Here is a 13034-nt window from a genome sequence, read left to right on the forward strand (position 1 = left end):
CACTGTGACGCTTGTGAACACCGCGAACACGAAGGTGTCTATAGATAAGCGCGCATGCGCCGAGTTCTCTCTCTCTCTCTCTCTCTCTCTCTCTCTCTCTCTCTCTCTCTCTCTCTCTCTCTCTCTCTCTCTCGTCTTGCACGCACCTCTGAGCAGCACCTTGAGGTCCCTGGCGGCCTTGGAGCTGGAGAACGTGCGCACCAGGTCCAGCGCGGTCTGCTCCGACGAGTTGGGCTTGTTCACATCGATGCCGCTCTGAGCACAACAGGCACACACGTCGTTATGTGACACCCGGTTTCACGTAACCGCATCTCGTCCAAATAACGACCGTGCACTATAATACACTGTGGGGCACGCGCAAAGCTGTGCTTTCGAATCCGGCTGGTAGTCATAGAATGTCTAATAAGCGTCGTCAAGCGGATAAAACGACGCCGAAGGATTAAAGAACAGAAAAAAAAAAAAGCAGTGGGAAAACACGCGACATTTTATAAGCAATAAATGTACGTTCCCTCCCCCCTTCCCCTGTTTTCACGAAAACCTTATACAAGAGTCACTTTAACACTCCTGTTGACTTTTTCTTGAGGTTAATACAGACTTTCTACTGAGATGCAACTGTATAACACGCACGAATTTTTACAAGGGCAACACTAGTTAGTCATAGCATGTTTTAAACAGCTATCGCATAACACCTTCAAACACCGAGGCCTCTGAGCAGCCTGTCTTTGCTTATTAACATCTTCCTCCCCCCCCCCCCCATCTCAACATGATCCCAAGAAAAAAAAAAAAGTAAATTCAACAGACGGTCTCGCTTGCGTGGATTAAATAGCGAGTTTACGAAGCTGCAGACGGTATACTATAATGCAGCTTCATCAGATTTGCTGAACGGCATGGAAGACAATCATTCCAGAAATAACGTTGCCACGGAAGTTCACCCTGCGGAGCCTGAGCTCGAGCAGACGACACTGCAAAACGCAGACGACATTGGAGAACACGAACAGCATTAAAACTGCGCAACATCCGGGGCGCTGCGGTTCTCCGTTGCAAAAGTGTCATCGGCAGGAGTAACAGCGAGATTATGTTCGCCTAACGAGCTTCCGCACAGTGTGGGTGGCTCGCTTCCTCTACACTACTAAGGTTGCAAAAACGAAACCAATCGGCAGACGGGCTCCAGCGAGGTCGCGCGCCCTTTCGAAAGAGTCGACAAGGGCGGCAATGTGGGCTTGCAATATAGAGCTCGCTATATAGAATCCCTACAGTGTAGTGTTCCAATTAAGAGAGACGACGCGTGCGAGAAAAAGAAAGAAGAAAAGAGAAGGCTTCATCTTGATCAAGCGCTCAAGTCTGCAACTTGTTGCGAAGCTGCATAGCGCTACGCGAGATACGGTGCATGTGTGGTCTGTGTGTTTCTGCGCATCAGCTGCGCAATAATGTGTGCAGGAAGCCACACACATACAACCAGACGGACACACGCACGCATGCGCACTATAGGGGTGACCAAATTTAAGTTTCGAGGACTTTTTTAGAAATCGCCTATCGCACGTACGTAACATAATTCTTGTAACTTAGCTGGAATATTCGAAGTGGCGGACATGTACGAGAAATCGAAACAAATGTACGACTAATTAATATAAATTCGCTAATTGAACTCCTAGTTCATTACATTACGACACATATTGCAATTTACGAATTGTAGCCGGTGAGTTCGCAAGGCGTGTCCAGCTAGAATGAATTTCAAGAATGACACAACCTTGGAGATATGCACCATCAAACTGGCGGTAAAATCGCACTGTTGCTCCACTCACTTTTTTTTAACAAAACGCTCTTTCAAGCACTGAAGCACAAAATTAACTGGAACGCCCATGTATTGTTTCTCACACTTTGAGAAACAATCTCTCGAAACTGGTGTCATCCTGAAATTTAATTTCAAGTGAATAAATTTTGCATAGTCACTTGCTAAAATTCTTAAATAGCTATATGTTCCGTACAGTAATTAATTAAGCAGTTAATTAGTGGATTTTCGATAATTATATGAATATTTGTTTTGATTTCTCGTGTCAGTAATGTCCGCCTCTTCCAATATTCCAGCTAAAGGGAAAGAAAATAGGCCATCTGCCATAGCCGATTTTCAAGAATTCTGCAAAACTTAAATATGATCACTGCGTAGACGGTACTCTGCAAGAGCGTACGGGGAATGCTTTGCAGTCTCAAGTATGTTGAAGCAGGGGAACGGAAAACGAATTTACTATATGGTACTTGTGTTACAAGAGGACAAAAACTACGCAACTCAGTGTTTACTCTCTTTGTATTTTTTCTTTTATTTTCAATCTTTCTTATTTATTTATATATTTATTTATTTTTGTAAACGGACAAGTACCTTGAACACCGACTAGCTTTTGTTCCTCAGCAGCAACATCCGCAGAGTCATAAATAAAATAGTTAATACTTCGACCCAACTAATGAATGATCCTATTAGGAAATCCTCCCTGAATCGCTGGGGTTGACTCCCAATTAATACCCCTGTCACACGGCAAATCTAATGTCATTTCCAACAAATGACATTTGTTGCGATTAATGTCATTATCACAGCGCGCTGTCACACGGCGAAAACTAATGTCATTTGAAAATGATAACAATGACGATAGTAAAAAAATGACACGCCTCAAACCCACTTTTGTCCAATAATTATTTTCCAATATGCTAAATTTCACTAGAATATGTGATCGTTGCTTTCAAACCGTAGCGTTCGATCGCTAACTTGTCGCATTGACAACGAAGTCGAGCCAAGCCAAGCCAAAGCTAAGGCAAGCAACAGGGCGAAGAGAACGATAGGCGCGTCCGCTACATCTGCTAAAGTGGTACGAGAAGGGCAGTTGCATCTCATCGCCGTTCTTATGTGCATGCGGGCTTCTAATCTCATTCTTGGCGCGTGCCACAGGAAAACACGCGCACGCTTTTACGCCAAGTCAATTGAAGCGGCCGCGGCCGATGCTCCGGTGCGAACCAACACGACTGCTGCAGTGAAAGCTAAAGACGGCTGTCCGGTCACTGGACTGAGAGTAGTTTTCTGTATTTACGCTCGTGATGGACTTCAATGTCGTTAAAGCAATAATTAGGTAATAAAATGGATAAAATAATAGTGTTTTTTGTTAAAACAAAAAAGAAGCATGTACTGTTTGCGAAACACTGGTAAACTCGTGGTATCGAGGATACACATTCACTTCCAAACGAATGCGAATGAGTTTGGCGAACTCATTCGTTTGTAAATGTCATTTTCGAAAATGTCCTTAAGTTTTACCGTGTGACACCAAACAAATGGCATTATCAGCGAATGTCATTCGTTGTAAATGACATTAGATTTGCCGTAGGACAGGGGTATAATTTGTAGGAATCTTGTAATACGATCAATTTGTAGGCACTATCAGTGTGTTCTCGCAGTACTTCAATAATGGAACCAAAGTCTGACTTCTCATAGAAAAACGTAAAACGCACTATATCGGCTGGCCATGGTATATCGGGAACAATTAGAATTGCTCTACAAAATATTTTCCTTTCAGTACCTGGAAAGGTACCTTTCAGAACCTACGTCTTCTGTATGTAACTTTACCTTGTGTTCGAAGTTTCTTTTTTTATTTATTTTCTTTAATCGTTGCCTCACGGACCCCCACCAGGCCTGCCGAATTTCGATTATATATGCCTGTTTCTCTTCCTTTTTGCGACATGTGTTCAATGTACTTACGCGAGCTGACTTGCGTTAGCATTTGCGTTATGTTTACGGGAATCTTGTTTTATTTCTCTGTTTTTTCTTCCGTTCAGTACCACTTTATTCGTGTATTTACGACCACATGTAAATTCTGTAGAAAAGACGAGCAACCGGTGCCACTTAAGTCGCCAACATCACGAGAACATATCGTATTTAGGCAAAAACAAAAGGAAAACCGATCATCTTGCACAGGTACGGCATGAGTCAGATGCGACTCGACCAAAAGGCGCCGTCGGCGAGGCAGCCGTGGCATCCAGGTTTGGAGGGGGGGGGGGGGGGCGACCAAATGCTTAATCATCAGCGAACCTCGCGGCAAGGCAGGTCGGCGCGCCTCCGTTTTTTCGCGTCCTCTGACCTGACCCAAATGAGAAAATTAATATCGTGTGCCGCAGAAGCCGGCGGTAAAGTAGACTGCGCGGCGTCAAAAGAACGCCGCAACGAGCAGACGAAGCGGGCACAGTGCAAGCCTCCATGCACCGTCCGGAATACCACTGCGGTCGGTTGTGGTGGGTGCGAGGATGGCCTCCGCTACGCCTGCCGTCTGCTATACGCGCGCTTGGGAGCAGACGACAACGCCCCTAAGCTGCTAAACCGCATGTGCGCGTTGGACGCAAAGCACGTCGACACCGCCCTCAGCGCCGCCTGGCGCAGATTTCCCGTAACTGGGTCGACATAGCACGAGTCCTTACGTAACGTCACTAACTGTGAGTGAAAAAAAAACAGAGAAGCACGACGCAGATTGCATACGTGCGTGCTTAGCAAAACGTGATGCGTACACGTATCATGAGCGAATTCAGCGCGGGTTTGCATGACATCTCGGCCAAAGAAATGCGCAAAATGAAAGAATGCCGTTCTCGCACTGCAGTTTTACCGGGTAGTACCATGCTCCAATTACAGTTTCATTAAATAGCCTCCACATCCCTCCATCACATCGTGCACGCTGTATCACGTCTTCAGCAAAAAGTCAGTCCCCCAGAAAATGAGAGACGAATGCGTCAAGTGGCAAGGACAGGAATGAAGCCAAACGACGTTCCCAACTCGATGATTCTCGCAGAAGTTGGTTTCTCAGCATGTTTCCAGCGTATACAGTACCAGTTACCTAGAGCACAAAATGCATTGCACGTAACAGCTTCGAGCTAGTACCCTGCTCACAAGATAACTCGGTGAAATTCCGCCTTCCACTTGAGTGCATTACTGCTAGAGGAACGTGTCCTTTCATTTTTCTACTGCTCGAAAAAGCGCGGAAAAGCCTACACTTGTAATATATTAAACTGAATGTGCTGGCCGTAAGTAGGTAGGGTTAAACGGGGTCTAACTAACGAGACTGGGAGCAGTACATCAGAAACATTTTGTAGCATGCTTTCAAAACGAAAACCCTTTCACATCGTGTAACTACGGCGGAGGCACTGAACCCCGGCAAATCGCACAGGCAGTTCGTCATATATACATGGGTACTGGAGGCATACTTCTTCTGCTTCCCGGAATAAAACACCTGCTCAATGTCGTCTGCCTAATGTTCGTCTGCGCGGCCAGGCCCAACCCCTCGCACTTATAGCGTCTAAAAAATGCAAAAGCGCGACTCGCAATGGGTTGTCGCAGGCGTGACGTTTTCACAATGACACGTTACGGGCAGCTGCTAGTGAGGGAGGTGGGTCGAAAGGCGATGAATGCAAGGGGGCGGTGAAACGCGCCTTCTCTGTCCGAGAAACAGTTCTCGAGGACTCCCTGCACGGTCGAGGGCCGCCCACTGACCTTCGTCGCCGGGTAGGTGACTCGCTTCTAATGATGGGTCCCCGTTTTCGACGTCTTGGAGACAACAGAATCGGCCCGTCGGCACTCTCCGCCGCTTTCGGCTTCACCACACCCGTTTTCCTCTTTATTCATTTTCTTCATTTTTTTTTATTTTTTTGACCGGCACCCACACAACGACGCCCTCCTACCAAACCCACCCAAGTTTCATCCTTACAATGGAAGCGCTGTGACGGAGTTCACGCACCGTCTTGTCCGTGTCACCTTGTTGTTACACTTGCAGTCATTAAAGGGAGTTTTAGAAACAGGAGATCCAAAGTTAGTGAGCGCCGTCGGCCACGCGTTCAAATAAACGCAAAGAGAGCAGAAAATAACGCAAAAAGGCGTACAAGTTTGAATTTCTCGGTAACAAAATTCGCTTGGAGAGGTGCTTTGTAGATCTATCGAAATTAGTTGTATTGTGGGGTTAACGAAACTGCACAGTATATAGGTATAGTGAGGAAGGCCGTAGTAGGCAGTTCCAGATCCACATAGAACACCTGGGGTTCTTTGGCGTGCTCCAGAAGCGCGGTGCACGAGCGTTCATATGTATTCCGCCCCCACAAGAATGCGGCCGGGAGTCGAACCCGCGCCCTCGTTCTCAGCAGCTCAACGTCATACCACTAACCCACTGCGGCGGGTACTCGTTTACACAATATATGCTCTGACGCGACACAGAACCGGGGGCAGCACTGTCTCCTAGCAAGAAAACGCAATTTTTGTTTATTTATTTCATCAGTAGTGTTACTTTCTTTTATGACATCTTTTGATGATGATGATGATGATGATGATGAGGAGGAGGAGGAGGAGGAGGAGGAGGAGGAGGAGGAGGAGGATCGTGTTGCATTTGCCGTTGTTTCAGGCGAACTACGAGAAGCTGAAGCTCAGATCTGACTTCTAAATTCTGAGAAAAGAAAAGAATTGTAGAAAAGAGAAAAACAAAAGAGAAATTGTTCTTTCTATTAACCTTTTTGCCCATTTTTTCGGGCCAGTTCGTATGCGCCACAGTGTTCGAGTCGCCGTGTCGTAGCCTCAACGACGTTCCAGTCAGGCTGCTCGCCGCGTTTGCGTAATCCCAACGCCAGTGACGCCGAAATATTTTCGTTTGCCTGTAGCGTAGCCTTGGGCTGGAGATTCGCGCATTCCTGGACGACGTGGGAAATGGACCCATCAGCGGCGTTGCAGCGGTAGCAGGTTGTACTCTTATCTGCTGTGTATTTTTGCGATAGCATGCAATCGTATGGACCCGCGAGGCGAATTTCCGCCGTCGGCGTCGGTGTGCTGTTCTGCATAACGTCAAAGTGCGATAACATTGCGGCCGCGCGCAGTGTGCTGTGGGTGCGAGTGAAAGCGTGCGAGGCTGAGCCGAGAAGGATGGTGGCTCGGTCTCGCGCGCGCAAGGCACCGCGTGCTTGTTAATTTATAGTTAGTTAACAAATGTTTACGAGTTTATACGACCAATAAAACTACTGTCATTGCTTCGTATAACCGCCTAATCTAATTTGCTATCGCAATCGATGCTACGCCTTTCGGGCCAAATTGCGACATTCTTTTCGCTTGCGAAAGGCGCGTAGCATACCGCTGCGGGCCCGCACAGGAGACCACTTTCCATGGAGTTGTCGCAAAAGCGCTTCTTTTCGAAGGCCTGCTTGAATGAGTAGTATATACGCTGCCACCGCTGGGTTTGCCTTGGCGGTTGCCCTCCATCTTTGCAGTTCGACAGACCTACCTATGCCTTTGGTCACCTTGTGTGTGTGGGTGGGGGCAGGGGTCGTGATCCGGACCTAGTCGACGCCGCATCGTCAAGTGAGGTTTTTTGTCCTTATCGATCTCAGGTGGATATGCTTGCAGACCTGTCGAGCCCATCGGCCGTTCCGCTCAGTCCCCGTTCGTACGAGACTTTCGCCGCGGCCTCACGTGCCTCGATGGAGGGAGGACCCACAAACTGCCTCACTGGGTGCGCCGGCTTCATTCCGAGCAAACGTAGCCAGCTGTTGTCCTTCGCAGCTGCAGGAAGAGCTAGCGCCGGATGCGCCCTCCGCACGTCTCGTGTAACGCCCACGCGAGGCGTCACTGTCGACTACGACACACAATCCGCCACTACGCGCGACGAGCAACAACAGGTGTCTTTCCCGGGCGCGGCACACGCTACGCGAGCCGTGGCGTATCTTCGGAGTCGGAAGCAAGGCTCGTGCGTCGTGTGTGTGTGTGTGTGTGTGTGTGTGTGTGTGTGTGTGTGTGTGTGTGTGTGTGTGTGTGTGTGTGTGTGTGTGTGTGGGTGTGTGTGTGTGTGTGTGTGTGTGTGTGTGTGTGTGTGTGTGTGTGTGTGTGTGTGTGTGTGTGTGTGTGTGTGTGTGTGTGTGGGTGTGTGTGTGTGTGTGGGTGGGTGGCTCGTGTAGGCTACGCTCGCCATAATTCCCATTCACTTTAGCCTGCAGCAGAGTGAACTGCTGGCTAGAAGGTACGTGATGTTAAACGGCCCCTCACCAGGTCTGGCCATCTTAAGCTGACAAGCGCATAGTATACAATGCGGGCTAACGATCGTGTTTGCAAATAATTACATCGCGATGCACCGCGGAAAGGTCTGAAATTTCAATCCAAACATCGTTTTCCCTTTCCCTCGCAGCGACCGCGCTACAAGCCGGACGGTGACGTAGTCGTGTGCCTGCGCCTACGTACTCGCGTCCGCAGTGTGGCGTCGCTCGTGGTCACATGTGACATCGATAATTATTCGAGGCAACATCTGTTATTTGTAGGATCTGTTGCTTGAATTGACGAATTGAAGTTTAGAGAAATGATAAAACACACAAACGGAATGTCTGCTTGTTCTTTTTTTTTTGTTTTACTTCGCACCGAAGCAAGAGAGACGTCCGCTTCGTCTGCTTGTTCTCACGGTCGTCCAGTCACGTGCGCAGGTACCGAAACTATGCCATTTTCTATCGTGTTCCAGCGCGTAATTATGTTCCGCGATCTGCTTGTTCTGCCTCAGTATTCGTGTAGCACTGAAGTATACCGCTAGTCACGTGTCCTTGTGCACAGCGAGCAAAATCGTGCGCTGCGCGAAGCGATAACAGTTCGCGAGCAACGGCGCCAGCGGAAGTACGCAGCGACGGGAAAAAGAAGTCAGAAAAAAAATTGAAGCGGAGCCCGTGACGTATGCCGGTATGGGAGAACGCAGGGAAGGAATTTCGCTTGCGGAGGCTAGACAGGCCGAGTGGAGAGAGTGTCTCGCTTGGCAGTGGAGCCCGCCTGCTGAAATCACGGGCTCGCGGCACTGAAACATTTCTATCTCGGCTATGAATGGAGCCGATTTGAAAACGTTTTGCGGCAGAACGCTGCCTAGAGGACACGTAACAACTCCCAGCATAAAACCGAAATTTGCTATGGGGCCTGGTGAGGCGTCCTAAGAGGAAGCTCTAGCTCCGGCCCAAGTCCTACGCGGCCTATTGAAATACATGTAAAACGCAGAAACGCTTTTCTGAGATAACCGCTGGACCGATTTTAATGAAGTTTGTTGCATTTGAGAGATAAAGGTAAATTCTGGTGATTGTTGGAAGCATAATTTCGATTTAGGGCCCGAATGTTGGGAAAATAATTTTCAAAACTTTGAAAGTTCGACAAAATATAGAAGCACGAAGATTACAAATTAGTAGCTCTGTACCAATAACAGATGTCGCGGTTCTGTAAACGGCACTCATTAGATCGTTGACAGCGGACAAATTTCATAAGCCATTTTATATCTCACGAGTTTTTTTTAGGTTTTGTACAAGGGTTCTGCAAAAACTGTATTTACAAATTACAAAAATTTCTGGGATTCATGTGTAACAACTCAATTTTGTCCGCTTTAGATGTACTATAAATGCAATTCACACAATCTTGCTTTCATTTTTCATTGCTGAGTTACAGAGTTGTAAACTTGATAGTGTCGTTTTCTGAAAATCTGCGATTTTCGCCCATTTTTAATGAAATATTGACGACCTCAATAAAAAATTCGAGACGCACAGTCACTAGAGTTTAAGTTTTTCTTTTAAATGCAATAAACTTCGTCAAGTTTGGTGCAGTGCCCTTGATGACAAAAACGAATTCTGCTTTTACATGTATTTAGGTATATGAGCACCCGAGCTAAAGCTTGCTCTTACGTAACCCAGATGGCGAAAATTAATCCACTCGCGAGGCCCTCGCTGTACGACGTCATGCCTCATAATTATACCGTGGTTTTGGCGCGGAAAACCTCAGAATTTTTGTTTTTAATGTTTCTTAAGCACGAATATCAGACAAATCCATGTGGCAACCACCATCCGCGTGGTACGGCTGAACGATACATATCGCCGCCAGAGTTCCCTGCCGCAGTTTAAGCGGGAAAACTCACTGGCCACAGCGCCGCTTTGTTTTGCGCGCGCAGCTGCACCCAGAGCCTAGCGGGGACGACACGCAGCAGCTGGTTACGTTTGCGCAAAGAGCGCGTGTTGAGGGCGGCAACGGTTGGCGTTTTTGCACACGTACCTGCAGCAGCAGGCGCACGGCCTCCAGCTTGCCGTGCATGGCCGCCTCGTGAAGGGCGGTGCCGCGCAGCGTCGACCGGTTGATGTCGGCGCCGGCCGCCAGGAGGCACCTGCACCCATTTGTGTACAGTCAGTCGACATCCTTTAGTCGAGAAAAATGCGCAACGAAACAACCCAGCTCCGTATGCGATAGAGAGCGTTTATCTCTCTCCAAGAGCTGAACGTGTATTTCAAGTCTGTTCAGTGCGCTTGATTAACGCGATAGCGCTAAGGATCCGGCGTCCGCGTCCGGCGACGGACGTCGTTAGGGCGATAAGATTTTCGAACCACGCATACCCAGGCCTTCCATGTGACGCAAGGAATTGACTGAAATAATTGAACTTCTCAAGCTAAAATAGACGGAAAAATCGTAAACTGCGACTTACACACAACCTACACACCTGATAGCTCTTGGATGTAATTTGAATATAAGACAAAACATTAATGCCGTTACGCGAAAACTCGAACAAACCACTTTTCCAGCGTTTCTACAATGCACAGACCGGGGACGGCGTCCGCCATTTGCGCACGCCGGCACGTCAATATCTCGGAGTCCACGGAGCGGCGCGCCCGCTTTCTTAAAACACTTCTAGATGGCGCTCGCCACCGCCGCATCGCGGCCCATGCTAGAGGCCGCGTTTCTAGCAGAAAGCCCGTATTCATGCCTAGCGTTCGCCGCGGGCGCTTCCCGGAAAACATTACGGTTACGTATACGCTGCAGTTGCCGGGAAGCGTGAGAAGCAGTCGGGGGATCTTTGAATGCTATCGCGTTCCACTCGGGAGAAGCTTAAGCGTCCTCCAAATTTTTAAACTCCGCAGCAAAGGCTAATTTTTCTCACCTCAATTTCTACGAGGCGGTTTCCTACTACAACGCTTCGCGACGACTGAAATGACCAACACATTAGTAAACTACACTTCTACAGTATTCCACTGTCATTTCCTCCACCCCTCCAAAAAAGAAAGAACGCTCTTACCCCGAGCACGTACCATGAGACGTGGCTTGGTGTGCCAGAAACAACGAAGAAGCGAAAGACCGGTACCCGACGCCGCCACGTCATGAATTTGACGGCATCCGCTTGAGCCGAGTTATTCAAGATGAGCCAAAGACAGAACTTGGCAGGTTTACAGAACTCTTGCAGCGCTATACGTCAGTCAAAATACGAGGAATAATACTTTTAAATCCGCGCCTTCGAGCGGATGTACGGACGCTATGGTTTCGTCGCCAAATTAAAAAAGAAAGAAAGAAAACAGAAGCTTAGCATTCAATTCCCCTTTCCTTTCCTATTAATTAAACAGCACACGATGAAACTTGTGAAAGAATACTCGATCAGCCTCAACTCAGTGTTTCTATTTAGAGTCCACTGGAATGATGGGTATCTTATGACGAGCCTCGCCTAGGAATGAGGCCGCAGAAGAAAAATAGCAGAAGTGTTTGCGCAGACATTCTGAGAAGATATTCTAATAAAACGCTATAGTTTCGAAACTATACTTTGATTCTTTTGACTTGAGAAATAATATTAATAATAATAATAATAATAATAATAATAATAATAATAATAATAATAATAATAATAATAATAATAATAATAATAATAATAATAATAATAATCGAATGAGCAACTTCGCCCTTTTGAACTTCGCGCTGAAACTGCTGCGCCTCTATACGTCAGTGAGACGTGATACGTTTTAATGTGGTGGTGCCGCTCCGGCGGCACGCGCTCCCCATTTTAGTCATTGTTTGCGGACGCACTGTGCTTTGTGCGCTCATTGGATGGATGTGAACTATACTGCATTAGAAAGCCTGCTTTCTGCGCTTGCCAATGAAACCTAGTATTATGGCCTAGCCTGAAGCGTTCCCTGGCAGAAATCAAAACAGTGTGCGCAGAAAACGGCGTTTTTGGTGTGCTAGCATCCTTTGTACTGCGTTTCCGGCAAAACTGTTCAACGTAACAAAATGAAGTTTGCTGTACCTTTAAATGAAATGTTATACGCGGTTTCTGTGAAGAGATATTGCGTGTGCAGCAATTAGAGATGTATATAGGCGCTAATAAAAATGGGCAAAACAATAAAAGTTTATGAATTTGTCTTTTCTTCTTTGCCAACACAGGACAACAATATTTAGTGGTTTTGTAGGCTACAGTGCACTTATCATCTATGTGAAGTTCTTCTGTGCTCTGCATAACAGTTCATGAACTGTATTCAAATTGGTAATTTATGGCTGTACTTGGTCACGCATTAGCGAAAAAAATATGAAACTGAAGTTTTCAATAAACAAGCAGCAAGCCCTTCTCTGAGATTCTATGAAAAGAAAATTGTCTTATGCTGATTAAGGAATCTACAAAGAAGCAGTGAATTTAGCCAATTTTTCTGATGGCGAGGTCAGTGCAAGTTTACATTTTCTTTCATGTACACGCTAATTCACAACGAGTGCTGCACATTAGTAGAGCTATACAACGTCTTGTAATTACTAGCACTCACTAGTTTTACTAAGCAGTGTTTGAAACAAAAAATTCCAGTAAATAATAAATCTCACAGGCGCTTTTTGCTGGTAGCGCCATCTGCGCAAAAAATATCAAGCTGTTTGACGTCAGTTCCAGCATTTGTCAAATGCGGCGTCACTAAAGATTACAAAGCGGGCAAAACACGGGTGGATTCTTTCTCCAGATTTGAGTGTTCAGTTTAGTCTATTCGTCGCACGTTCCCCACATTCCTTCATACACAAATGTCTGCCACCACGCCATCAACGTAGTCCAACGAGACCTCACTCAATTCTGGCTACTGGGTGAAAAAAAAAAACGAAAGAAGCGCCTTGCACGGTACATCGTGAGTGTATGACAGCTAGCCAGCAGTTTAGGCCATTGTGCCAAGGGCAATTGCAGATAAAGATTCCGGAATTTTCCTGGGTGCTAACTTTTGTTCACAGGTGCCTGTGGAAAAGCTTTTGA

The 13034-nt window shown here is 46.9% G+C and overlaps 1 protein-coding gene across 1 annotated transcript in view; it reads right to left on the minus strand.

The window, feature by feature from the left end:
• LOC142589624 (caskin-2-like) overlaps nucleotides 1-13034 on the minus strand; it is a 330427-nt gene that overhangs the window by 226916 nt on the left and 90477 nt on the right. The window contains exons 7-8 of the mRNA XM_075701132.1: nucleotides 10052-10160; nucleotides 147-255 (exon numbers count right to left, since the gene is read on the minus strand). Of these exons, the coding sequence (XP_075557247.1) occupies nucleotides 147-255; nucleotides 10052-10160 (218 nt within the window). The remainder of the gene's footprint in view (nucleotides 1-146; nucleotides 256-10051; nucleotides 10161-13034) is intronic.

Source organism: Dermacentor variabilis, chromosome 8 (assembly GCF_050947875.1).
Source record: "Dermacentor variabilis isolate Ectoservices chromosome 8, ASM5094787v1, whole genome shotgun sequence".
Classification (NCBI taxonomy): Eukaryota; Metazoa; Arthropoda; class Arachnida; order Ixodida; family Ixodidae; genus Dermacentor; species Dermacentor variabilis.